Here is a 26,980-nt window from a genome sequence, read left to right as displayed (position 1 = left end):
GCCGTGTCTTTGTCAACCTACAATGGATACCGTTGGCTCTTGAAACGAGACTTCAAGGTTGGATTCACTTAATGCTGCCTGGAAATCAATTTAGTGTATGTGAAATAGTGAGATTCAGAAAGTTTAAGTGATACGCCAAGAGATCTGTGGTTCTCTACTATTCATGATACTTTGGGGAATCTTTCGAAGAATTTATAGGTATCACAGCTATCCAACTAATTTAAGACATGAAATATTTTAATGTCGAAGCTTTTGCCAGCCCAGTGTGTAGAATGATGTTGATGGGCTCTGAATTCAAAGAAGCTTTCTATTAACAAAGAATGTCAGGAGATGTTTCAGGCTTCGCTGTAATTCCTGGAGATTTTTAGCACCCTTCTGAAAATGAATTCTGTAATGGAAAGCATTCCCGAGGATTTGCACTTTGCTCTCCCTCAAAGATGCACATTTTGAAAGTCAGCATGTCTCATTATGTGAAACGATCTGATTTTCTCATGTATGGCCGCATTTGACAGCCAAACTTGGCAGAGATGAACTAAAATCAGAGAATAGAAACGCTTCCAGATTTCATAAGTCTGTAGAAAGTAAAGCTGGAAAGGGATCTTCAAGGCTCACCTGTTCTCTGCCCCATCCTTGAGCAGGACCAGCACAGGATCCACCTCTCCTGCCATGTGCCTGTCCAGCCTGCCCCTGGGATGGAGACTGCACAGCTCCTCCACAGTATAAAATCTAGTCAAGGGTTTATGGGGTTTTACAGTTCAAAAGTTTTTTTTCTCAATTTCTTATGCGTGCATGTGCATATATGCAGCATAGAAGATACATGAATGTATATGTAGGCATGTAACAAAAATCTAGGCTCATCACACATTGTGTTTTGTAAAAAGTCTTCGGAGAAAATAGGTAAAAAATGTAGGAAGTAGGAACAGATATAGCAGGTTCTTGAAGCAATGAAGTCTTCTATTTTCCACATTTACCCTCTTTACCTAGATTCATGATAATCAGTCTTTTGTAAGAGCATGTGGAAACTTTGCAGAGACACATAATCGTCAGTTCTTTACACAGATCAAAAATGGTCCGTGCAGACACAGCTTTGGAAGGGAACACTATCCTTTTCTTCAGGAAATTAAATGCACAAATTCTTTTTGCATCCTTCCAGCTGTAATAAATAGCTGAAAGATTCAGTGCGTGGCTGTTTCTCTTAGCTTTCCCCTAATGGATTGCTCAGATGAATAATTCAGAGGAAACATTTAAACTATTTGGATGTGCACATGTTCACAATGCACACGTTCAGAACAGCACAATATGCCCATCACTGTTCTGGTCATTCTCTGTCAATTTAAATCTGTATTCTGAACAGCCTGGGTTAGGAATTAGTTTTTCCTATTTGAGATCTAACTGCAAAAAAATATGTCTCCTCTCACCTGGACAGTTAACATAGATGGCTTGTTACATGGAGAGTTGTATACCATATGTATATGTACGCTTTTGTTTTCCTAAGGTGTTGAAAGTGGAGAAAATAAAGTGAGAATGACAAGGAGGTGTATCTCAGCTTTCTGGAGGAAGACGTTATCTTCTTACAGATTTCTGCATGAGAACAGGGAAAGCTTAGATGCTATGAGAGGACTGACATATTGGCAAACTTGGCTTCACAGATTCTCTCAGCTCACTTCTTTCCTGAGGTTGCAGGAAAGCTTCAGTGGGATCTAGGCATACAGGGCTGCCTTCAGCAGCAGTTGCTGCAAGAGGTGCTGGGGCAGAGCCTGGCTCGGGGTTGCAAACCCAGCACACAGCTGGGACACCACAGATCTAACAGAGAACTAAACTGCTCAAACAGAAACACTTAGAGTTTGTTTCTAGTCATGTGAGCTTTTGTAATGACTAGTGTGCTTTAGGTTTTAATCTATCAGAAAAAGCTTGTAACACTGTAAATCTTACCTATGGTTTTCTTAATCTCCTGCTTTATAATGACAAAAGAAGGTCATTTTTAGCTGGGATTGTTTGCAAGATGGCTTAGATTAACTGTGGTATTAGTGTCATTGATTTTACAAAACTAACTTGCATCTAAACTGAAGCTGATCCAGTTGAATGCAACTTGCTTTTTATTGTTATCTTTTCTGTTTTACCTGCTTTGCACTTTCATCTCCTGTTCTGTTGGGTTTTTTTGTTGTTTTCTTTTAAAGGAAAGCTTACATTCAGTGAATTGGCAGTATAGTCTAGCTGCCATTGGATGCCAGGCCCGGGACTGAGGGAACATCTGTATGTGTGGCTTATGGCCTTCTTCACATGCTCTCTCCCTAAGCTGTCATGTGGGTTACTCTGCATAGTGGAAAAGTCTGATGGCATATTCTGTGTCTCTCTGGTTTTAGGATGAAATCTTGACGGTCATCAGGAGGGTAGATGACAACTGGGCAGAAGGAATGCTGGGCGACAAGATTGGTATTTTCCCTATCCTCTATGTTGAGGTAAGTTCATGACAGATGGAAGTGTGTGGTTCTGTGAATGTCCCACATTTATTTTCACACCGACAAGGGCAGGCTAACCTTGGAAAATCTTGAATGAGAGGACAAAGTATACCAGAATAACTGAAAAGGGAAGTTTTGTTGTTTTGCCCTAAGGCATTGAGAATACATTCTTATCTTGGTAAGTTCAATTTGAATCAGCCAGCAAAATGCAACCCAGGAACAGCTAAAGTTTTGGCATTCCTGATTGTATGGGAACTGCTGAATCACGGGCTGAACCCCTGATTGATCACCTGAGGTGAGCAATGAGTCAGCCACAGCAGCACAGGTAAAAGCAATTCACCTGTGCTGCTGGAAGGGATGGAGCCTGGCTCTGCCTCTCATAGACCCATTTAAGAGCTGACTACCAGGGGGAAAGGATCTTTTCTGGAGATCCCTCTTCTGGAGTTTTGCAGTGAGCCCAGGACATGGTAAGCCTTCTATCTATTCTCTTTTTGTTATTATAATTTGCTTTGCTAAATTCTCTTGTTTATTTCATAACTATAACATCTTTATATTCATTGATTATACACTGGTGTAATCTTTTCAGTGCATGTGGGCAATGTGGAAGGGACCACAGCTGGATGTCTTGTACGCACCCAAGGCGAGGGGCTCCCCTAGCCTCGTTGGCAGTGCTGGGCCTGGTGCACCCCAGGGCGCACAGTTGGCCTTTGGCTGCCAGGGCACACTGCTGGCTCACAGTCAGATTGCTATCAGCCGGAACCCCCAGATCCTTTTGTATGGGGCTGCTCTTCAGCCTCTCTTCCCTTGCTTACGCAGTTGGTGGTTACCTAGCCCTCCAGTTTGTCGAGATTACTCTGCAAGGCCTCTCTACTCTCAAAGGGGTCAGCAGTTCTTCCTAATCTAATCTAGTCTTGTCTGCAGAATTACTTGGTATGCTCCCAAGTCCTATGTCCACACCAGTTATAAAAACACTAAGAGAACTGGCCTTAAAATGGAGCCCTAGGGAACCCCTGTAGTGTCTGTTCGTAAGCTTGTCTTCCACAGTTAAGTTGTATTTGAAGTCTCTGGGAGAGAGAATTCTTTGTCCTGAGAACTTTCTGGAAGTCATTTTCATGTGAGACTTCTTTACATCCTCTGAGCAGAGCCATCCTGCCACCTCTTCCCACTGCCATGTGCTCTCCTGCTCATGCCCATCCAGCTAGAGGCTCCTCAGGGAAGAAGTTCAGGGTTCCCTTATTGTAGCTGTGTTAGAGCTCCCCAAAAGTGCTTGAGGCGCTTTCTTCTCTCATGGATGAACCCGAGGTGCAAAGAGCTGATGGGTAGGTGCTGCCATTCCCCACTGGATGCTCAATGATCTCAAAGCCACCCAGCATCATTGGTGTAGGCTGTTGCTTCTCTCCAGGGCGAAGGATTTCATATGCAGGCACAACAGAGCCCACCCAAGCCCTACTGAATGCAGCTCTGATGCCTGCATCCCAAATTACTTCTCCAGATTTCTTAGTTAATGGCTTGAGACAAAACAGAGATAATTAGTGCCGGAGTACCTAATTATTAACTCCAACAATGACCAATTTGGAATAAGCCATCATTAATACACACTGCATTCCCACAGTTGACAAGAACAATGATATTAAAACCAGAATGTGTAGGAGCCGTCATTGGAAAACCAGCTGCTGCCCATAAGTTAATGACTAGTTTTCTTCTATTCTGAGCATGTGAAGACCTTTTCAGTTTGTTCTGATTAAAACAGACAACTAGGATTTCTCCCAGGTTTCATCTTTTTTTTCCTATTGTCTTTCAAGCCCTAAGGTTGTAATGTGACTGTCCTGAATTCTGCTATGGAAAGAGTGAATAGGGATCTCTGTCAGCCTGCCACCTTTCCACAGCTCTAGTCTCACCTGCAGGCTGCAAGTGCTTGCACTACCTGCACACCATCCAGTATCCCTATCCCTCTCCCAGCCCTAGGTATCTGTTCTCTTTAATTACTGCTCCTGTAGGGTGGAGAGCTCAAAGCCTCAGTTGAGCAGCCCGTTGGGAAGAAGTGCACTGTTGTCTCACTGTAGTTCGCAGTGCACTAAGTAAGTGTGCCCCAGACAACTGTGGAGGAAGAAGCATGATTGTGTAGAGTTGGGAAATCAATATTGGAAGTTTCTAAAGAAATACCAACATCCAGGCACCCAGGGAGAAGGATGTGCGTAAAAATGTGGATGTGCGTATGCGTTCATATACAGACATGCACACATATATTAAAAAAAATGCACACGTGTAATTTGTCCACATAAATTTGAAATCAGAAGATCTGAAGGGTGTTTTCAAATCACAGAATCACCCGGGTTGGAAGGGACCCCAAGGATCATGTAGTTCCAACCCCCCTGCCTAGCAGGACCACCAAACATACGCATTCAGATCAGGTTGCCCAGGACCCCGTCCAACCTGGCCTTAAACACGTCCAAGGACGGGGCATCCACAACCTCCCTGGGCAGCCCGTTCCAGGGCCTAACCACTCTCCTAGTAAAGAACTTCCCCCTAACATCCAACCTAAATCTTCCCTCCTTCAACTTGGATCCATTTCCCCTAGTCCTGCTATTGTCAGCCCTTTTGAAGAGTTTACTCCCCTCCTGGGTGTAGGTTCCCTTCAGGTATTGATAGGCTGCAATGAGGTCACCCCGCAGCCTTCTCTTCTCCAGGCTGAACAAGCCCAACTCCCTCAGCCTGTCCTCATAGGGGAGGTGCTCCAGCCCCCTGATCATCTTAGTTGCCCTCCTCTGGACCCTTTCCAAAATCTCTGTGTCTTTCTTGTACTGAGGGCTCCGCACCTGGACACAGTACTCCAGATGGGGCCTCACAAGAGCTGAGTAGAGAGGGACAATCACCTCCCTGTCCCTGCTGACCACCCCTCTCCTGATGGAGCCCAGGATCCCATTTGCCTTTCGAGCTGCCAGAGCGCACTGCTGGCTCATGTTCAGTCTCTCGTCCATCAGGACCCCCAGGTCCTTCTCTGCCGAGCTGCTCTCAAGGACCACTCCTCCCAGCCTGTACAGGTGCCTGGGGTTCTTCCGGCCCAAATGCAAAACAAATGGGACACTTTGCCATGGATGTAATACGTGTGCCATGGTTTGTAAAGCCGGAGGGAAATGATCCTCCAGACATGAACACTAGCCACTTATTTCATCTGCATCCCAGTGGATAGAGGCCTTTTTCTGAGTATGAAATGTGCTTATGCAGCTATTGGAGTTTTATAGTTATCTCACTGTTGCCAGATTCGTGTGTTACTTTACATCAAAAATTAGGAGGAATCAGCAGGCCAAATCCCGATGAATTTTTAAAAGTCTCAGTGCCAATGTTTATAAAATAAATCCATTAAACAAGTAGTACTTCCATCTAAAAACACTCCTTGAGCCTGTCCAAGTCCATTAAGTGGTTTTCAGAATCTTGGCAAAATGTGCAGAATAAGCAAAGCTAAACTCGCACAGTAGCCTTTCACTTGTGTGAGCTGATCAGCTGAACTATGTAGGATTTTGCATGCCACCCAAAGCTGTGGATGGAGCAAATCCCAGCCCAGAGTCCATCTCTAATGTCTCCAGCTGCTCCCACAGGCCAAAGAAGATTCTCACTACAGCAGCCAGAGCTGTGCTACAAAACAAGCTGATGGCTCAAGGATTGTGAATTTCTATCTGTGGGGGCAACTTCTGCAATAAGACTGTAGTGTCACAAAGCAGTGCCAGAGAATACTGGAGGAAGATACCCTGCAGTGTTCTAGAAAGCCTGTTATCTCAGAGTTGTGTGGTTGTCCAGATGTACAGTGCAACATGACATTTTTTTTTTGTGCTTTATTCCTTGAATGTCCAGCATGGTGCATGTATGCCTGCTGTGCCTGAGAGCTCCCTGCAGAGAGGCTTTTTCCCAGCTCTGTAGTGTCATCTCTATCCCAAACCACAGAAGCTACAATAGTATGAGTTAGATTTATTCACAGTTCACAATGGTGACTGTTACAGAATGAGTCACACACAATATGTTGTCAAGGGAAGTTGACACCTTTTTTTAATTATTTATTATCTTTCTTCATCTCCAGTAGAAGTGTTTTGGGCTGATCATTTATGTTTTAATTTATCAGTAGAAAGAAATCCACAACACGAACTGATTCTCAAGGTGCCTTTTGCCTGGAAGTAAACATCTTATTAATAATCTGTATGGTCTGCAGTCCTATTCTTGCTGTGAAGTGTTTAGGACCTGTAAGGAATTCAAAGCCCTAACTGTATTTCTTTTATTTTACTGTCTTTGAGCTAGTTTTTTCATTCTTAATAACTGCTATTATCTCTGCTTGGAAGTTATAAGTATAGTGCTGCTTCGTATAAAATTGAGAATAATGAAGATTATAGTGTGTTCTAATAGATATAGGTGTGCAGGAATGAAATTTGAGAGCAATGGTGTGTCGAGTATTGGGAGGTCCGAATGCTGCTTTGATGGCCAGAAACTACAGAAAGCAGAAGCTGTTAGACCAGAAACCCAGCCTGCAGCCCCAGATCAGAGAGGCATTCCCCATGATCAAGAGGCCATTCAAGTCTGTGGTGGAGCAGGGATATTATGAGGAGCGTGGCTGTGACTGTAATATCAGCACATTACAATTGATGAAGTGCCAGCCCATTGTAATAATGTTTTATGGCAGCAGGGGCACTGAAAGCTGTGATTAAGTCATATTAAGAGTTTTAAAAGTCTTTTTAAAGAGCAGCGAAGCAGAGTAATGGGGATCTTCTCCCGTTCTCAACAGTCAGAATGAAGAAAAGGAAAAAAGAGGTCTTGAAGAGAGAAGGAGCAGGAGAACTGGCAGACCTGATGGTCTCCATGCCCTGCAGTGTGGATTTAGAAGACTCCCTTGAGATCTTGGGGGGGGGGGGGAAATCTTGTGAGTCTGTGTTTAGAAAGAGGGCAGCCAAAAGGAAAGAAAAAAAAATAATCAAAAGCCAAATGCATTTCTTAATTAAAACAATGATTTTTCATTCCGGAATTAACTTTGCAGTGCAGATCACCACATATAACAGCTTTGTACTGTATCACTGAATGTATCAACCACCTTAAAACAGCTTACCCCATACAGGGGTACCCAAAAACATTTGCCAGCCTGTGAGCATTGCGTAGTGTCACAGAGACCCATCTTTCCAGCAGAATTTCTCCTTAGCTGTATAACTATTTGTTTTGCTGAGGGCAGCCCTTAATTAGCCACCAGATGAATGCACAGGGCTAGGAGTTAGCACACTTGTGTGTGTGTGCATTAACTTAATGTGAAAACCACGTGTTCCAGGAAGAGATGCAGAGAGCTGGTCTCAAAAAAAGCAAAGCCTTTCCCACAGCCCAGCCTAAGCTTTTCTTCACTTTGAGATTGTTCAGTGTTTTTCTGGTGCTGTGGCCCACAGTCTGATGTTCTGTCCAGATGGTAAATTTTGGAAAAAAATTTTCTCTATGTACAGATTCCCAATTGAGTTCCAAATATCACTCAAGATACTTCTTGTCTGTGTTTTCCCTCTCCTCAACCTGTTCTGTTCCTCCTGCAGCTGCAGGACAGATGGACCCCTATGGGATTCCCACAATGAATTCAGCCTTGAAGCCTGACCAGTCATTTAAAGATATGTTTCCACTTAGGAGCAAATCTGTACCTTTCACAGTCCCATTTATGACATCCTTCTAAACAAGGGAGCATTCCGCAATAAGGTGGAATCTATCAAAAAAAATCTGCATTATCTGTTTTTGAGGACTGCCAGACTTTTTAGCCGTGCTGTTGTCATTTAACTTAGTAAAAATTGAGGCTTTTTAGAAGTGGATAAAATGAAACCATAGATGATTTTAGAAAAGCTGACTTACTGAATCTCAGAGGAGCAAATTCATCCCAATACTAAGTAGTTGTAACACTAATGAGTTAAGAATTATACCCATTAACATCTGAATTGATTTCTTTTCTCTCTCCCTTTGCTTGTCAGCTAAAAATAGAACAAGAACCTTGTAAAGCTGGCAGTAATGTAAGCTCTAAGAGGTATTTGGCTAATTTCTATTGAAAAGCCTTATTGATATGCATTTTCAGATTTTGTTATTACATTGTTTTAAGACTCTCATTCCTGCACCTTTATGGTTTCTAGAAAATTGGTGCTACTTGATTTCCCCTTGCATAGAAGATGGCTGAATATTGCAGGATATTTTCTGGTATCAAATTTCTGCATGAATGGTGTATAAAATATAATTGCTGTGTTTCACATTCTAACTTAAAAGTGCAGAAGTTGTGTTACAAGCTGCCAGACAGACCTCAGGAAGAACCTATACACTTACTGCTATTTCCACGTCAATCAGTGGATAAAACTTACTGATTTAAAGTGCTGTCACGTACATACAAAGTAAAATAATTTAAATAACTTCAAATAACTATGATGCCAGTCAGCATAGTTAAGAGCATTAGCAGTCAGAAGGGAGAAGGAGATTAAACATTCAAATGTGCTGCTGTTTGTTAAGGGAAACTTTGGGTGTCTGTTGCATGTTTCTGGAATATATCCATCTTCTCAGTGAATTGTTTTCACTGCTTTTGCCACTTCCAATCTCTCTAGTGTAAAGAAATGTATAGACTATGTGCTACCCTTCTCATCTTGTTCTGGATGTTCTGCTGACAGAAACTTTTGTGTTTTCCAGATGAGATTCGAAAGCCCAAAATGAAAGCTATGGCCACAGACCTGGGATCTCTCAGTTCTTAGTACAGATTGATGCTCTAAGTACATACTTACTTTATTACTGAATGACATTGGGCAGTCATTCTTCCTAAGCAGGCTCCATCTATTGTGCACAACAGTAATACACTATCCTTCTGTAAGCCAGTGAAGAATTTTCTTCACAATGGTCAGTGTATTTGCATCTTGTACTGCTGCTGGACTAGGAACTTCCCTAGTTTGGGAGTCGTGTGCATTGTTTTATAATCTGTCTCACCGTTTCAGCATAACAGCTCACTGTCTTCTTTTCCCTTTTAGTTATGTCAATAAACAACTTTTTGCTCTTTGTTTTAATATCCAGTGTAAAATGTATACTAACACGACTCTAGGCAATCATTTTGTTTTCCTGTTTTTCTTAATCTTTAAGTCATTTATTCTAGGTACTCTGTTAGTTTCTAGCATCCTTTATGAGGTGATTATTCATGCATATCCTATAAGATTTTCCTCCATCTTCAGGATACAAAATTGAGCTGGGATTGTCACTATTGGAATTAAATTCCTGGTTCCCCCTACATCATATTAGCTGAGCTCCTCAGCTTGGTAAATGTTTTTTAACCTCTTACTCCCCTTAGGCTATTTCTGGACAAGTTGATCCAGGATTGCCTTCTGCTTTCTGCATGAGTTCCTCCTACATCAAAAGTTCATCTTGAGTGGGTGCCACAAAGAGGAAGCCTGTGTGCCAGTGTGGGAGCACTGTCACCTTTGAGTCATCCTCCAACCCAGACAGTCATGAGACCTGTGGTGAGCCTTACCAAGAGCCCGCACATAAATTTAGACATAGCCCTAGGTTATGAAAAAATGTATGTTGGAAATTGATAGTTACAGTTACAGGTCTTCTGCTGCTTGTCCTTCTGCCTGCTTGCACACAAATGAACTCATTATTTAAGTTGTTCAGATCTATATGCTGTGACCAATATTCCTACTCATCAAAGCCACATATAAAGTATTACCATCTCTTATGATTTCAGGAACTGTTGAACCAGAAGTTGTCAAAATCAGAAACATCTTCCTCCCTCACCACATTAATATCTGAATTTCCTAGATTTTATTTTTGCAAAAATAACTTCCCGGAGTTATTTATAGGTAGCTTCCAGTCCTGCCAACTTAAGCACACAGCTTTGGCAAATATGATTATTTTCTGAGTCTTTTAAAAGCATGCATATAAAAATTATATATATATATATATATATATATAATTATATATATATAATTTTGATAACTGTATGGGGCATTTTTGAAGTGCTGCCTACTGGGTACAAAAATTGAAAGTGCAAATTAGATACCTAAGTAAGATGGACTGATTCTCTAGGTGTGATAACAAGATCTCTGTTTCTAGCAGTAGGACTATGGTCTTCCAAAATTTTTCCTGCTAAATCGTGTTTATTGTTCTTCCCTAAAGTGAGAAGACTGGGAACTCACCTGCTGTGTTTTACATATGCTTTCAGCATACAGCACTCATCAACCCTTCCCCTTACTTCCAGTTTTCCTGGAAAAACAAAACCAGTAACTGGTGGTTACAAGCCATCATGTTCTTTGGGTGGAGAACAATACAATTTCCTCTTACTGATATTTTTCATCCATTTCAACGTTTCCTTTCACTTGCAGTCCTTTCATTCTTTTTTCCTCCCTGTTTTAAACTTCTGTGTTTTCAGTTACATTGTAAGAGAAGCGTCATGCTGAAGCCCAGTCATGCTGGTGAGTCACACTATACTGCAGCAGAACAAGAACAGAATGGCAGTTCTGCCTCCAATGCCACCTCTGGAATGGGATGTACTCTTGCAGATCATCTGGAATCATAGAATGGCTTGGGCTGGAAGGAAACTCAAAAGAAAATCTAATCCCAGCCTCTGCTGTGGCCAGGGCTGCCATCCACCAGATGAGGCTGCCCAGGGCCCTGCTTACTGGCCTTGAACACCCTCAGAGATGGGGCACCACAGCTTCTCTGGGTGGCCTATGCCAGTGCATCACTACCTTCTGAGTAAAGAATTTCCACTTAACACCTAACCTAAGTCTCCCCTCTTTTTGTTTAATAAAAAAAAAAAAAAAAAGCCAGTCCCCTGTAGGTCTCTAAGTACAGTTCATTTGATCAGTAAGTAGTCCTCTGCATCCGAGCTGATCATCCACATTTCCCCTTACCACTGAGTGAGACAGCCAAGTGCTCATAGTGAAAGAAACAAGTACTGCTGCTTAATGGAGAAATCAAAAATATGTCACCTCCTTGTGGGAGAGCCTGTTCCTATTCAGTGACTAGGAGGGAAAGGCAGGGGTGCTAGCTCTGGCCTAAGGCAACTGGAAGGTTACTCCTGGGCTCCATCTTCTATGGTGGCTCAGGCTGGAGGTCTGTACTCTGCTCAGAGCGCCAGGGAAAGGCCTGCCACATTTACTGCACATATAACCCACCATTATCTATGTTCAGGTCTGTTCTTTTGTGCTGTAGGCAGTATTTATCAATTTCTAAAAGTACCTATCTGTCAAATAGCTATCGGTGTTTGTTCTGATATTGTTAGGTAATGTTTAAGGCTTCTGTATATTTCTGAAACAAGATGTTCAATCATATCACTTACAGCTCTTAACCATCACTGATAACTGAATGTATAACCTTTTGACAGTGCTCAAACAAATGTACAGTAAATTTGGGGAGAGCATAGGTGCACCTTTTACTAGCCATCTTTTCCTTATTTTGCTTCTGGAACAGCTGAGGCTGCTCCATACAAAAAGTAAATGTTCCTGGGATCCTACAATGCTTCTAGTGGAAAATTACTTATCGTAAAGGATCCATACCTTTGGCCTTCTGGAAAACCAATTAGATAGATGGCATATAACTTAAGGTTAGGTTCTGCCCGTATGTTTTATGTTAACTATTTTGGACTTCCCAGTAGTGCTTATAGTGCCTAACCATTGGAGTGAAACATTTTAGAAACAGTGCAGGTTTCCATGGGTATCTATGCTGTCTCCCATGGAGCATACCCACTACTCCAGGTCCTGAGGTGGCCCAAGAGCACAGTCAGAAACCTGCATTCTATAGGGAAGGCATGGGAATGGGCTTTTGTCTCTTCCGCTCATTGATCACCTCTGACAGCTTCTAAAGATCACTTCAGCAGTGCCAAATTCTTGACATCTTTTTCCTTTTGAAAAGAAAATCTCTTCCAGTCTCACTTATCTTGAGCTAATGCATGAACGTATATTAAGAAGATATATGTCAACAGAGACATGATTTGTCTAGCAGGTAATGAAAAAGAAAATCCTATAGGACTTTGTTATTTCTCACACATTCTTCACTTCGTTTCCTGCTGTTGCTATTAGTGTGTATTGCACATCTTAATTAGCTTCCTTCCTGGGGAGTTTTCCTTGCGATGCAAAGCTCTGCAGCTGCAGATCAGTGATCCAAATGTAGCCACAAAGGGAGTGTGAGGGTTTGGGAGAGAACCCTAGCCTAGTGTCTGTCTCTTCTGCTCTTTTGCTGGCAGCAACAGCCTGCTGAGCAGAGAAAATAATGTGTCTGTGTGCCAGCTGTGGCAATGGTCAAAAGAAAGCGGATCCAGTGTTAAAATGTCACCCTATGAGAGGCTGGAAGAGCTGGAGTCATACGTTATCCTTTGCCTATGATGGGTGTGATTGCCTCCATCAGAGAAGGACAAGATGGACAGCTGGTGTCAGTGAAACTATAAATGATAGTCCGGGAGGTGCCATCTAGGGCCACCTCTTGTCTCTGCTTTCTGAAGAGAGCATCTTACATAAATATTCTCCCGTGCTGTCAAGCCACAACATTTGATTAAGCTTGACCCTGTAAACTTTCAGGAAGCATTAGTTTTAAAATATATTAGTTTGCTAATATGATGAAGCCATGTAGTGTTTTTATCTCTTTTTTCCACTCCTGTTTTTTTACCTTTTTTTTCAACTCCTGCAGTGCTCCAACTATCATACTGTGTGTAGAGACACGGGGGTGCATATGTGTGCTGAATGCTTGCTTCAAGCAACAAAAATAACATATGAATTTGATTTTTAGCCTGAATAATACCATTAGCTGTGCCAAAACCAGATGTTAAGTCTCAAATCCCCTAACATTTTGTTAGGTATTAGCACTGAATATTGAGAATACTAAGTTCACAAGACCAGAGGAGGAATATGTACAAGCAAATTAAAAACAATAATCACAAACAGAGGGAGAGAGCTGGAATTAATTTGGGGATGTCCATCTTTTCCTCATTTTCTGCAGAATGCAGGTTTATTGAAGGCTCATCCCTTTATATGTAGCCTATCCTTTAGAAGAAATTGCATGCAAGTCTTTGATTTTGCTTACTTCTTTCCTTTACAAAATAGATCTGTCATTGTTTATTTCAAGTTCTGCTGTAACATTTTTGGGTGTGATGCTGTCATTGTTTTAATCTGACAAAAACAAGGGCTGCCATCAGCCTTTGCCTTTTGATTGTTCTGCCTTTGCCTCATCCATGACAACACTTTCCTGTCGCTTTACTTGTTCCAGGACTACTGGATCTCTGGCTGTGTGCTGAGATGGACTGGGGAATTCATCCCATTGAAAGCTACTCATTTAAGTTGTCATTGTTTTTTTAGTTTCCAGGCCTATCTATTCCATCCTCCCATTTACTGCATAGGCACCTGAGCATTCATGCGGATACAGGGCAGAAAGTGTGAAGATGGGAAAGTAGGACATGAGGTGAGGACATTCGCCTCAGGAAAGCATGACCAGGGCACCAGCCCTCACCCCACAGATACTCTTCAGGTGATGCTGCTGTTGAATTGTGCTCTAAACCATCAAAACAGTGAGGTGAGGAATACGGGTCTTCGTACAAGCAACCTCTTTTTCCTCCTAGTCATCCCTCAATTTATCTGATTATTTTATTAAGCTATAATTTTATGACAAAGCAGCACTAGATATTCTGTAAACAAAGCTAATCGTATTACCTTTGGTTTAAGAAAGGCTGGAGGGAGTGTCCTGCTCTAAATCTGACTTTGAAGTTTTCCGATCTGCTTGGACACAATTGAATCAAATTGACAGGAAATTTCATGAGAGAAGTTTCCTTAATAGAATTTTTCCATAACAGAATTTTTCTGGAAACCTTGGGACAAAGCAGGAGGCACACTAGAGCACTCAGGCAGTGGTGGACTCAGGCTGGAGATGTTCTCTTGCCCTGCTTCGCAGGAGAGAACACTGAAGGAAGAGTAAACTTTGTCCTGTGTTATTGTTTCTTGAGAAGAAAGCAAAAATGGGGAAAGAACTCCTGGTTCAAACCATGTCTTCACTGCTGTTCATTATGCAGTAGGAAAAGTTCAATTATATTTTCTTGCTGGGGATCTCCTTGATTCCTTTCTTCTGATTTTTGTCTACTTCAGCAGCAGAGTAAGGAATTTACAGTGATGTTTTCCTCATCTCCCTTTTCTCTCTTTTTCTAGACCAGGAGGAAGGTCTGTGTGCCTTTCCCTTTGAGGACAGAAATTATGGCCATGGCTCCAGTCTAGTACTTAGAGACGAATGCTCCTTCCAAGCTAAATCCTTTTCTTTTAGTAGAGCCATTGCCCAAGAGAAAGAGGTGCCTGCTTTTTCCTTTCCTTTGAAATATTGGGATGGAAGGAAAGCTATAAAGTGCTTGTCACTCCATTCCCAGCAGTTCCCTGAGCCATGACCTGGTCTGAGAGCTCTTGGTATGGCAGCTTGGTGCCTTTCTTCAGCAGCTGCTTGGGCCCATGCTTTGCCTCAAGCACTGCTTCTAGTTTTTGTCCCTCTTGGCACAAGACTGTTCCTAAGAGCATAATTTAAGGTCATAACAATGGCAGCTCCACACCACTCCAGAGGCAAATCTGTCTGCTTTTGCATTGAGCAATTTATGCTCAGTACGTACCTGAGGTTTCCATGCAGCAACCTGTCAGAGTTAAACATGTTACTGTTCCTTCTTGGTCATTTATTGAAGAGGGATCAATGCTTTTACAAAAATTAGAAAGACATCGCCAATGGCAGTTGCATCATCGCACCTGGCTCCATTCACCCGTATATCTGGCAATTCTACCTAGTCTTTGGCCAGCCTGACTGCTCTACATGTGCAGATGCTCTACATCTACTATGGCTGCGTCCTTTCTGCATTCATAACAAATGCAGACCTGGCTTATTTATGACCATCCTGATTGCTCATCTTCTGCCACTTCTTTCATTCTGATGGATCACTTTTGCTGTCCTGTTGAACAGATACAGCTTGTCCATACTTGCAAACCTTTGATTACTCACTTATCCCTCTGTCTATTGTCTTTAATTTACTACCTAAAGAGCAGTCCCTGCCTTTGATTAGTCAGTGGTGCCAATCCTTGGTCATTTTTCTCAAATTCTTGTTTTCTTCTGTAGGGCTCTGTTCTTTGTTGTAAAAAAAAATGCTTCTAAAATATCTGGACAGCTGCATCAGCATTTCTTCTTTAGACTCTTCTGTGAAATTGTCCTTGACTATGATGGTTACAGATTTACCATGTCAATTGTCCTTTGTCCCTCCCCCTGAAAAGATTGTATCATTGTATACTTTATTTATATCTATATATTGTGTCCTGCTCCTGCCCACATCTTTAATCATACTTTCTTTAGGCCAAGAGCTATCGTGTTGCTCTCTGTTTACGTAACACTGCTTGCATTGGAGCTGTGATCCATGGTGGGAGTTCTTCAGCATTTAATGGCAAAATTAATAAGTATTATTAACAAATGTCTCTGTGTGATGCATCACATGGTTTGGTCAGTTTGCAAAAATTGAGTTCCCACAGGACAGCTTGTTTCTCCGCCTGCAGAATGTAGGTGCAACCCAGGGCAATCTGTTTTCAGGAAGGAATGTGTTAGAAAAATATTTGGGCTTGAGTATTTCAACAGACAGGGGGGAAATAAAAGCCAGTGTTGTGCACTTTCAGAAGGATTTCCTACTGTGCAGGTTTTTGTTAGCCCATTAATTTTGCCATCTCAGAACTGAAGCAACATGGCCTAGAGCAGTGGTTGTCCAAATTCCTTCCAGTTGTAGCATACTAACATAAACAGCATTTGCATATGGATGTCATAAAAATGACTAATGTCAGCAATCATCATACTTTATTGCAGTAATGTGGCACATGTGCCCAAGCATCCTAGGGGATCTGCTCAGAGGTGCTTGGCGCTGGGGAAGTGACACCCAGAGCAGAGCAGGCCTTGACAGACAGCAGAGCGTCCATCCAGCTTCCTGTGTGCATGGGAGGAAAGGTGCTAGCTGTTTCATTACATGACTCAACAATACTGGGTTATATATCCTCTGCCCTTAACCAGAAATTAAGTGCTGGAGGTTGAACAGTGTTTTCTAGTTTGCTAGCAGAGCGTTCAGTATGCTCCTTAACTGCAGCCAGCGGCAAGTCAGTCGAAAGTCTCACCTCGAATGTGTACCCGATGGTGTTGTAATATCTCCAGTTCTCCAAAAAAGGCTGCTAATGGTTCCTATAGTCAAGGGGCAGTCAGTTGCACCATGTGTGTGAGGCTGAATGCTGCCGTTTTCAGTCAAGAGTTTGCAGAGTTGAGGGAATTTGTCACAGTCCAGCCCTGTTGGATTTTTCTTCCAGAAGTTGAGGGGGCAGGATTGTGAACCCAATTACATCACCATGTAGCAAAGAAAACGCACTTTCATCTCACAGACTGGCTTTCAGAGCCGTCAGCTACTGCTAGGGCTTCCTACATGATGAGATGTGCATGATTACAGGCTGTGCCACAGCTTCTGCTTCCAAGTGCCCTCCCAAATTGTTACCCGCCTTTTCCCAAATATGACAGAAGTATAAAGGACTCCAAGGTAAAACAACCTTGTGTGAAAACTGTTTAAAAATAATTGCTCACTGCATAGAGTGAAAAAGGATGTAAAGTAGTGCACCTGCTGAGGGAAAAGAGAGCTCTGCTGCTGTACCAGGCATCATCTCTGTGGGATGGAGGCACTTTAAACGCACAAGTAATTTCAAACAGTTTTCACTGTAATAGACACAGGATAGGACAACTGTGAGATGCAAACTCAGGCTGGTAAGTTACACCTCTCTCAGAATCAACTCTTTCTTTATTCCAACCATGAATAAGGGCAAGAAGACCTGTTGCGGGACAGTCAGTGCATCCTGGTTTGCTGCTGCCCATCACAACCAGTGTAGTTCAGTTCACATTTCACAGGAATGCTTCAAAACTTTCCCTCATTTATCAGACATCCAGGTAGAACAGCAGTACATCATGTCATAAAATCTGTACTTTCACTTAGCCTGGCAAATAGCAAACCCAGATACTGGACAAAGCTCTCCAATGATGCAGCAGCTTTCACGTCTGGTGGCTGGCATCCTTTGAAGTTGGCTACTCCCAGGGTGTCACCCAGAGCTGCTGCTGTGACTCCCTAATGCAATCAGCAGCCCTGCTTTGTAGCCAACTCTGGCAGGAGCTCTGTGCACACAACATCTAGCTATATAGCCCCATGGGGCGTTATTCTATTGCAAAAAGCTTGTCTCACATCCAAAAGTCCTTCTCTGTCTCATATCTGGAAAGCAGTACGCAATCAAAAATGTCTTTCCTATATATAGCACACGCAGGGCAAAGACTGTTTATGGCAACTCTTTACTGCTGATGTCTGCTTGTTGCGCATGTACCTTGATTCCTTTTACAAGGAATTGAACCAAAATATTTTCTTGCCATTTGCTTTCATTCTTCATTTCACTGCTTTATCAGAGATAGAAACAGAAGCACATTTATTTGTGTGCTATTCCCCACAGGTAATCTTCAGCTGCAGCACATAAAACTTAATTTTTCCCAATTGCATGAGATTTCTTATTTTACACGAAGTTGTAAATCACCTCAGCAAAGGCTCCCTGCTTCCTCAATAGAGGCAAAGGCTTGCAGTACTTGAAAAATGACTTCAGTTTTCCCAAATGTTCCTTGTATTGTTATTCCTAATATTGTTATTCCAAGGGCTTCTTAGATTTATCCGACCTCATGCTTTCTGCAGATAAAATTGCATGGTGTGGAGTTCGTGAAGAACTTTTTCTCAGCATCCACCAGGACACTTTTGTAATCAAATTCAGAAAGGGCTTCAGCATCTGTATCTATCTTAATGTTTTTTTCATCCATTTCCTTTTTCTCATTACACTGGAAGTTATTTCCTTTAAAAAAGACTTTATAATATTTCTGCTTCTTTCACAACAACTCTGAACATTATAAATACAGTTTCTTCAATCACAATATTTCCAGGAATGAACCTCAGAGAATCAGCAGAAGAGCATGATGTGGTATCTAGTGGATCCATGCCACAATGCGTGTAGGAAAGATCCATGCAGCACAGTGAGCACAGTATTGCCTGGTTTACAAATTCATTCATAATTACTTGGGGTCACACACCATATTTTGAAAGTTACTTGCTTTGAGACTCACAGGCTTGATGTGCATTGACTCTAAAGAGATCCTTTGCCTTAACTGCTTGTATTTAACCTGTTAATTTTCAGTCAATTAAAAACGTTGTAGGTATTGTTGAGCATTCAAGAAAACATTAGCACCAGGAGCCTTGTGGAACAAGAGGGAAAGAGGTAGATAGTTTCCAGAAAACACTGAAAACATGAGGCTTGGCTTTCCTTAAAGCAGCTGGGCTCTGCGGGTATTGCCTTGAGATCACTTGCCATTCACACAGCTCTGCTCCAGGAACTGCAGGATCTTTCCTAACCCATGCTGTGGTTTTGACATCCAGCTGTCTCAGATTCTGTAAGCGAAGGTGTTTCTAGATTTCAGCACAAAGCTGCTTCAGAGTGTTTTTTCTCCTTACAGTATCTGGCAGCAACTGTAAAGAATTCATACAGATGCTGGGTATCAGTGAGGCAAGAGGAATATGTCTGAGCAGCTTCTGTTGCTGTATACATGGAGACCTGTACTCACAGATGCACAAAGGTTTTCCATTTAGAGCGAGCAAGAGCAAGGGAGGTTCAGTATAGTCAGAAACCCAGTATCTTCCTCCCAAGAGAATGGTAACATCACCTTAGGTCTCCAGTGCTCAGGTCTTCCTGTGCTCAGGGACATGCAGCCCAGAGTCCATGTAGCTGAACTGCAGCCTGGGTCATTTTTGTATTTTTTAGCTGAGAAACATGATCTAGAAAACAATTTTGTGGTGGACATCTTGTCAAAACTAGAATGTTCTAGGGAAGTGCTTCAGTTCCAATTAATTTCATTTTCTGATTATAAACCAGTTTGTCAGCAAACTCCTCATAGTCTCCAGATTCTAACAGGGTCTCTGCTGGTGCTGAAATTGGTACCAGATGGGCACCAGACCTTCCACCGTTGAAAACAGTTGGAGTTTTGCCACTGACTTCAAAGGAATTAGGATCAAGCCCATGAATTCACGACTGCACTTATTATATAGCTTTCTGAATAATTTATAAGCAAAAATAGGCTGGATTCTCCCAGTCTTTCTGATGTTGAGTAAAGCTGTATTTGGTTACTTTTCTTGATTTCAAAGGAGCTTTGGTTCCATCGTGAGCATCTTGTTATGAAAAATGGTGCCCGTAGAGGACAGACAGGAAGAGAAGAGAAGGAAATCCTTAGGCACATTGAAGATGCACAGCAGATCTGAGATTCAGAGATGACAGATCAGAGCAAAACAGTCCTCATACTTGGAGCTGAAGGCTAGACAGCTAGAAATGGGAGGGATGAAAAAAGCATACCTCTTTTTGATGAGTTCATCTATTTTTAATGCCACTGCATTTAGTTTTTTTCTGCTTTCTTCTCAGCAATTTGGACATTAGTTTCCATAAGGTTATTAGCTGCGCTTTGCTCCTGGGCAGACTTTGCAGCAGACTACACATTTTTCTGGGATTCACCGAGCTGTGTGTTTGTTCTCTATCACTGTGAACAATTTTCCATCTTAAAACTGTTTGGGAAAAAGGGGAAAGAAAAAAAATTCCCAGTTCACCACCCAAGGCTTAGTGTTTACTTCTGCTGCACGCATCATTTATTTTCATTCTGCAAGATCATGATGACACGCTCATCCAAGCACATGCTGTTCTAATATGCTACATTCCTTCGGCCTCTCAGTGCGTTAAAAGTGACATTGCTGCTAAATGAGAAAGGTCTTGTAGGACAGGGAAATAGATTGCTGAGTACCATTGCCTCCCAAGGAGCCATGTTGTAGGCAGAAATGATTGGCTTGTTTTTTCCAGACTCCACACAAATGCGTACATAGATGACCCTGACTAGGAAGGCTGTCTGCTAGGTGATCCTATGATCCTTGAAACATGTGACGTTTTATCAGGCTGTTGGAAGAGGCAGCAGGACGCAGGCCTCAGGGTGTGAGCAGAGGGACACTTGCAGTTTGGGATGTGTCCTAGCAAAATATTTCTGCAGCTATCGTGCCCTATGAATGTGTTTGAGTGAATGCCTTTATTGCTCTTCTTGCATTTTCTGGGCACATGGAGTGACTCTACTCTCAGTCACAGTGTGGGGTTTCAGAAATCTGTCTTCTGTGATGGCTGAACCACTTGCAGAAAATCTGGTCCACATTTGCTTGTTCCTCCCTGGCAATAAATTAGAAAAGGCAATACTGGATCGTTACAGAAATGATTAACACAAAAACATTCAGCAATGCTTTGTTTTAGCTGTAATATTTTCTCTTAAACTGTGCCTTACTAATGATTCTTCATTAGAAGATAGTGCATGAGTAATTGAGATAGGGTCATGCAGTGTCTGCCCAATGGAGAACTTGGGAGGTTTCCTCTAAACATTTTAAAGTTGATTTTATGAAACATATACAAGATGAGAAGTATAGATGGCATTCAGTGTGACTTAGAGAAGAGCTTTTGGCACAGCTTAGTCTGCGAATATCCCATTAGTAAACCTTTGGAAGTGCTGTGTGTTGCCTATGCTAACTTACCCAATGAACAGTTAAACATGAGGCAAAGTGTTCTTCTACTGCCCATTTGAGTCAAAGGGTGCTTTTGCTACTTGGCTACATTATAACAGGGGCTGTAGCGTGTAGCCAGCAGGGGTAAAAAGGAGAAAAACTGCTTTAACTTTTTTGAAGTGCTGCTTTCTGGAAATGAGAATGCTTTCACAGATACAGTCCTGTCAGGAAACTAACAGGGATAGGAGTTCCTGTATAGCTATGTCTTTGTACTTATTTAATAACCTCACTGTGTTTCAAAGCATAAATTATAATACTAGCAAAACTAATTTAATGAGGGCATAAGAACTTAATATTTCCTGAAAGTAACTACTCTGAACTGAACGCACAGTAATAAATTCAGACTGCTTTATTTTAATCACAAAATCAGCTCTGGAACTTGAAGTTGCCAAAGTTTCTGCAAGGCATGAAATAGAGATGCGCGTGATCCTCTCAATATTTATGAGCTGTAAATTATAAAAATGAGCAGTCCCTGGGTGGAAGTATTTTCAATATTTCAGAAAGGCATTGTGAAGAACTTTTATTAATCTTAATTTTTCTTTCTTCTCCGCTAATCGATTCTTCTCTAAAACCTCAAGCGTGGTATCTTATTTTTTTTTTTCAGAGCAGTTAATTCTTTTTATCAGGTGTGCACTGAACTGGGGAGTTTTGCACACTTTTAAAGTGGGCCTGAAGTAATGCATTTCTGGTCTTAAATCTGTGTTTGAAGAGCACCATCCTTTGGCCAATTCTTCCTAAAGAAACAGAAAAAATCTTACAGAGCAAATGAACCAGTGTTTTCCTGTGAGCCCTCATAAATGGCACTTTCTGCTTCAGGCTGGCGCCAGTCTAATAAAATACTTAAGCACGTGCATAACTCTGAGAATGTAAGCAGTCCTTCCTTATTCAGAAAAGAATGACATTTTAGACTCACTCAAAGCACTTTGGTCTGTGCCCAGCCTGAAGCATGTGCCCAAGTCTGTTGCTGAACCAGAAACAGAGAAGGGCCATCTCTGTGGCAGGTCAGGTATCAGTTGCGAGTGAATCCTTTACCTATTCCTCAGTGCCTAGAAAACTGAGAGCATTCAGCAGCAAATACCTACTGTTCCCTCTCTTGGAGAAGACCATGCCATCTGGAACTGCACCAACCCAGGAGCTGCTGTGGGGCCACTGTGTGTCACGAGGTCCCCTAAAGGTCTCAACTGCACTGCAGCCATTTGCCAGTGCCATGGATTAGAAAATACCTTGGGATATTTGTTAGAGGAGATGCAGTGGCTGTTTTGCTATTACACTTTCTTATGGATTACCCACAGAAATTATGGTGGCATTGTCCTTTTCTTTTTGCTGGTGGGTATAAGAAAAACTGGATATAATAGAAATGCTTTTTTACAATAAACATGGTGAGGCACTGGCACGGGTTGCCCTGAGACGTGGTGGCTGCTCCATCCCTGGAGACACTCAACATCAGGCTGGATGGGCTGTGAGTATCCTGATCGTGCTGCAAGTGTCCCTGTTCATTGCAGATCAGTTAGACTAGATGGCCTTTAAGGATCCCTTCTAATTCAATGATTCTATGATTGTATTGTTACACCAAAAAATAAAGGACCAAAATTCTGCAATTACAGACCAGAACAGCAGAATTTAATTGTTGAAATTTGTCCTAGTCTCCTGTGCACCCATCTGGTTCCATAATAAGTTCCACAGTAACAATTTGTTTTTCTGACTAGAGCTAGGATTAATCAGGTCCCTACCAAGTGCACGCTGGCCTAGAGGTAGCTTTTCCCTTGCTCATCTTCCCCAGTTGGCTGTGTAAGTAGTTGCCCATTGAAACTTCAGTTTCATCACATCACGCTGGGGTAACACAGGGCAGACAGTCCTGCTTGGGAATAACCAGTGCGGATGAGAATTGTGTGCACATGTGTGTATAGCTGTGTGCAGTGGAAAGACAGGGAGAGAAAGTCATCATAACATATTCTGCTAAAAAATGAGGTTTATCACGAGACTACTAAAGCAGTAATTTTGGCAGCTAGAAGTCCTGAGTGAGGCAGCTTAATGTTGACACCTTTGCCGCCCATAAGGGAAAGTCTCAAGTAGAGAATCTAAAAGATCCTGTCTAAAAGGCAGAAGAAGAAAAACAAAATGCTCTCCCTCAATGTTTCATTGCACCTTTTATGTGACAGCATCACTTAGCAGCTACATGGGTTGCTCACACAAGGTTTAGTCTTCCCAGGGAATGCAGGGCTTCTGGAAGTGTTTGCCTGATTTGGTGTTTGAAGCCAAGCCCCGTCCCACTGAATTGTATCCTGAATTTTCTGGGGTTTCCTATTACTGCAGTCTCAAGGACATTTTACGATTTGGGTTTAGCTGGGCCAGAATTTCAGGGGAAAGATTAGAGACAAGCAAGAAAGCTGTACTCCTGCATTAGGGTTTGTCATAAGAGCTACAGTCTTCTGAAATGTCAAATTCCTGAGACTGACTGTGGGTCAGAACTTTCCATTAAGCTTCTCCTCTGGATCTGCCTGAAGATCAGATGACAGACACCAGAAAGCCATGTTTATTTACATAGTCAGAGTTTAAAATAAGAAATTTGCAGTCATGTTTATGTTAAAAGAAGGGTTTCTAAAAGTTCTTTGTGAAGGGACAGCATCATTTGCTTTTACAAAGTAGTAAGCAGAACCTTTTCTCTGGTACTCATAGCCTATTTGGGAAGTTCTTTCCAGCATCCATGGGGCAAAGCTGTTTAAATACAGAGTTCTCTACAAAAATAAAGTGGTAAAGCTATAAAGCATTTGTTATCTTGGCAGGCTACAATAATTTTTTCTCAGTATTTCAGGAAGACTTTGACATTCCCCAAAGTTCATCAGCTTGTCTGTTTTGAGAAGGGGTTTTCTTTTTGCCTTTAATCTTCTACCAATAGTGAAAATGACTTTCTTTATATCAATATGAGGCTGTTTTTTATCACCCTTTGTTTAGATGCCAGGTCTCTTATTGACCTTTTTAGCTAGGTTTTACTGTGAACAAAGAGTAATGGGTTTTGTTGTTTTAAAAAAAGCAGTCTCATTGTTAAGCTGGATTCCAGCCATTGGGATTTATTATCTATTCTTAAAAGACAAATCAGGGCTTTGATATTGAGAGCTGGAGCACTTTGTCCGAATGGTGCACTGCTGTAAATTCAGGAAATTCTAATTGTTTAATTTTTTTTAACTCTTCGTACTTTCATATGTCAGAGAGCTAGAATATATTCCTATCCCACTTGAAGTTGACTAGCAAAGAATTTCCTCAAAGAATTTCCTCACCCTCTGTTGTAGAAAAGTATTGTGAGAATTTGATGTCTTTCTCCTCCTTAATATTTCAAATAATCCAAGTAGACGATCTCCATCAGTTGGGTAAGCGGAGCTGTTACACCTACTTAAGGGAGGGGAACCATCTGGATTTCCTGCCACTTGGAGCCTGCTGGCAAATATTAGGTTGTACCAATTTAGAGCATGATGAAGTGGGAAATAATGGACATTCTTGGAGAATCTGAAATGGGATCAGCTGTTACTGGCGAAAATTGGCAGGTGCAGCGCACTATGCTGACTGTAAGCATGATCTCACGTTGGAGAGTGCAGCTGGGAAAATGGCCTGCTAATTGAATGGTAGTAGGTCTCCCAGGGCTTTGACAGCCATGGAGCATCGCTAATTGGAGGCTCCCGTTTGCCTTGATGGTGGCTGTCACTGAATGAAGGAGCCTGCAGGTTGACATTTCTCTAGGTGCTGGCGTTTGTCGCCTTTTTGTGGAAGTGAGTCCTCATGGAGTCAGAAGTACTCTCAGACTTAAGAGGGTTGGCATGAGGCTGGCAATATCTATTTCTCATTTGTGTTTGCAGCATGCTGGCAGTGATTTGGAGCCATAAAAGCCTCTCAGTTACACATTTGTTTAACTGTGCACTTGTACTGTTATCTTTTCCATCCCTCTCTTTTCCCTTCTTGTATTCGCTTGTAATAGGTTTCTAAATTAGCTTCACAGCAAGTAGCAAGTATTCCTTTTTTGGGGAGCCCAAGGAGGCCTTGTCCTTGACTGAGTTTTTTGGATGCTGCCATAATTCATGCAGTAATTAGAGAAAGAAAAATAGCCTTGTTTTGGGTCCAGAACAGTGCCACATGTACCTTTGGTTCATATGAGTCTCAGAATAGTAGAGCACGCAAAAGCATGCATGCGTTAGCTGTGGCTTCATTTTTCATATGTTGTTTTTATTCATTAAGTGCAAACATATTGCATTGCATACCAATTTGATGCAAAGGTCTGCTGGCAAAATGTGGCATTTTCCCTCAGCTGTTAGCACCCCTCGAAGGAAGATCTATTGGAAATGAGTGGTGTGCAGATAGTGCTGCTGCTGCCTGCAGGGTGTAATCCATGTATCATGTAAACATAGAATCACAAAATGGCTTGGTTTGGAAGGGACCTTAAAGATGCCTTTGTGGCCAAGACAGTGGTAACCTGAGGTGTATTAGAAAGTGTGTGGCCAGCAGGTTGAGGGAGGTGATCCTCCCCCTCTACTCTGCATTGGTGAGGCCACATCTGGAGCACTGTGTCCAATTTTAGGCTCCCCAGTTCAAGAAAGATGGGGAACTACTAGAGATAGTACAGTGGAGCGCCAGAAAGATGATTATGAGGAAATGCTGAGAGATCTGTGGCTGTTGGGTCTGGAGAAGAGAAATCTGAGGGGAAATCTTATCAATGCCTGTAAGTATATAAAGGACAGGAATCAAGTGGATGAGGCCAGGCTCTTTTCATTGGTGCCCAGTGGCAGGACAAGGGATAACAGGCACAAACTGGAACACAGGAAGTTCCATGTGAATGTGAGGAAAAATTCTTTCCTTTGAGGGTAACAGCACTGCAGGCTGCCGAGAGACACTGTGGAATTTCTTTCTGTGGAGATATTCAAAGCCTGCCCTGACGGTTTCCTGTGCAATCCTACTACAGGGAGTCCTATCACTGTCTGTGTAAAAAATCACATCTCATCTTTTACATAAGCCCCTTTTAAGTACTGGAAGGCTGCAGTGAAGTCTTCCCAGAGCCTTCTCTTCTCCAGGATGAACAAGCCCAACTTCCTCAGCATTTCTTCATGGGAGGGATGCTCCAACCCTCTGATCACCTTTGTGGCCTTCTCTGGACCCACTCCAACTGTGTATCTAAAAACCATTCCATTCTGTGAGAAGTAGCTTGCCTGTATAGGAGGTGATTAGCCTTTGGCATTTTTAGGCATGAGGTATCTGAAAGTGTGAATTGAACAAAAAACTGTGGGCAGAAAGTTGGTCTGGACACCCTGGTGATGTACTCTCTCTGTGGATTGCAAACTAAGTTCTAAACCCATCATGTGGACTGATTATACAAGCTGTATCCCAAACAATTCTTTCAGGGGCCACCATGCTTCTGCTCAGCCGACGAGGTACAGTGGGAAGGATGCCTTCATATTGCTTTTGCCTGGGGATAGCCTGCATGAGATTGGAGGCAGGGAAAGGAAATCAGAAGGGTTTGAAGTTGTGCACTGGTTTGTGTTGTCTGGTTCCTCAGTGCCTGAGACTTACTTGGGTTTGGCCACCCCCTTGGTGACCAGCATCATCCTCATGCTGGGACCAGAATGCATGCAGACTCAGCATCCCTGTGGTATCCATTCTGTGGGGAAAGGATCGGGGTCACTCAGAGAGTGACCTAGGTGCGGCAAGCTGTGATGGGTCATTAATGTCCCTCATTCTTTCTCTTTCTTTTTTCTTTTTTTTTTTCTTTCTTTTTCTACCTATTCTTTTTGCCTTTCTCTTTTCCTTTTCTGCCCCATTTTCATTTTCTTCTTTTTCTACCACCTTCCCTTCCCTTCCCTTCCCTTCCCTTCCCTTCCCTTCCCTTCCC

The 26,980-nt window shown here is 42.2% G+C and overlaps 1 protein-coding gene across 1 annotated transcript in view; it reads left to right on the top strand.

Annotated features, from left to right (window-relative positions):
- The window catches only part of SH3RF3 (SH3 domain containing ring finger 3), a gene marked incomplete at its 5' end in the record, with an annotated part of 235,066 nt that overhangs the window by 151,729 nt on the left and 56,357 nt on the right, over positions 1–26,980 (top strand). Inside the window, one exon of the mRNA XM_042866782.1 lies at positions 2,364–2,459. Within this exon, the coding sequence (XP_042722716.1) occupies positions 2,364–2,459 (96 nt within the window). The remainder of the gene's footprint in view (positions 1–2,363; positions 2,460–26,980) is intronic.

This window comes from Lagopus leucura, unplaced genomic scaffold, assembly GCF_019238085.1.
Source record: "Lagopus leucura isolate 7727_CA_CO unplaced genomic scaffold, USGS_WTPT01 Super-Scaffold_100001, whole genome shotgun sequence".
Taxonomy (NCBI): Eukaryota; Metazoa; Chordata; class Aves; order Galliformes; family Phasianidae; genus Lagopus; species Lagopus leucura.
The sequence above is the reverse complement of the archived record's forward strand: the minus strand, read 5'-3'. Positions and strand labels throughout refer to the sequence as shown.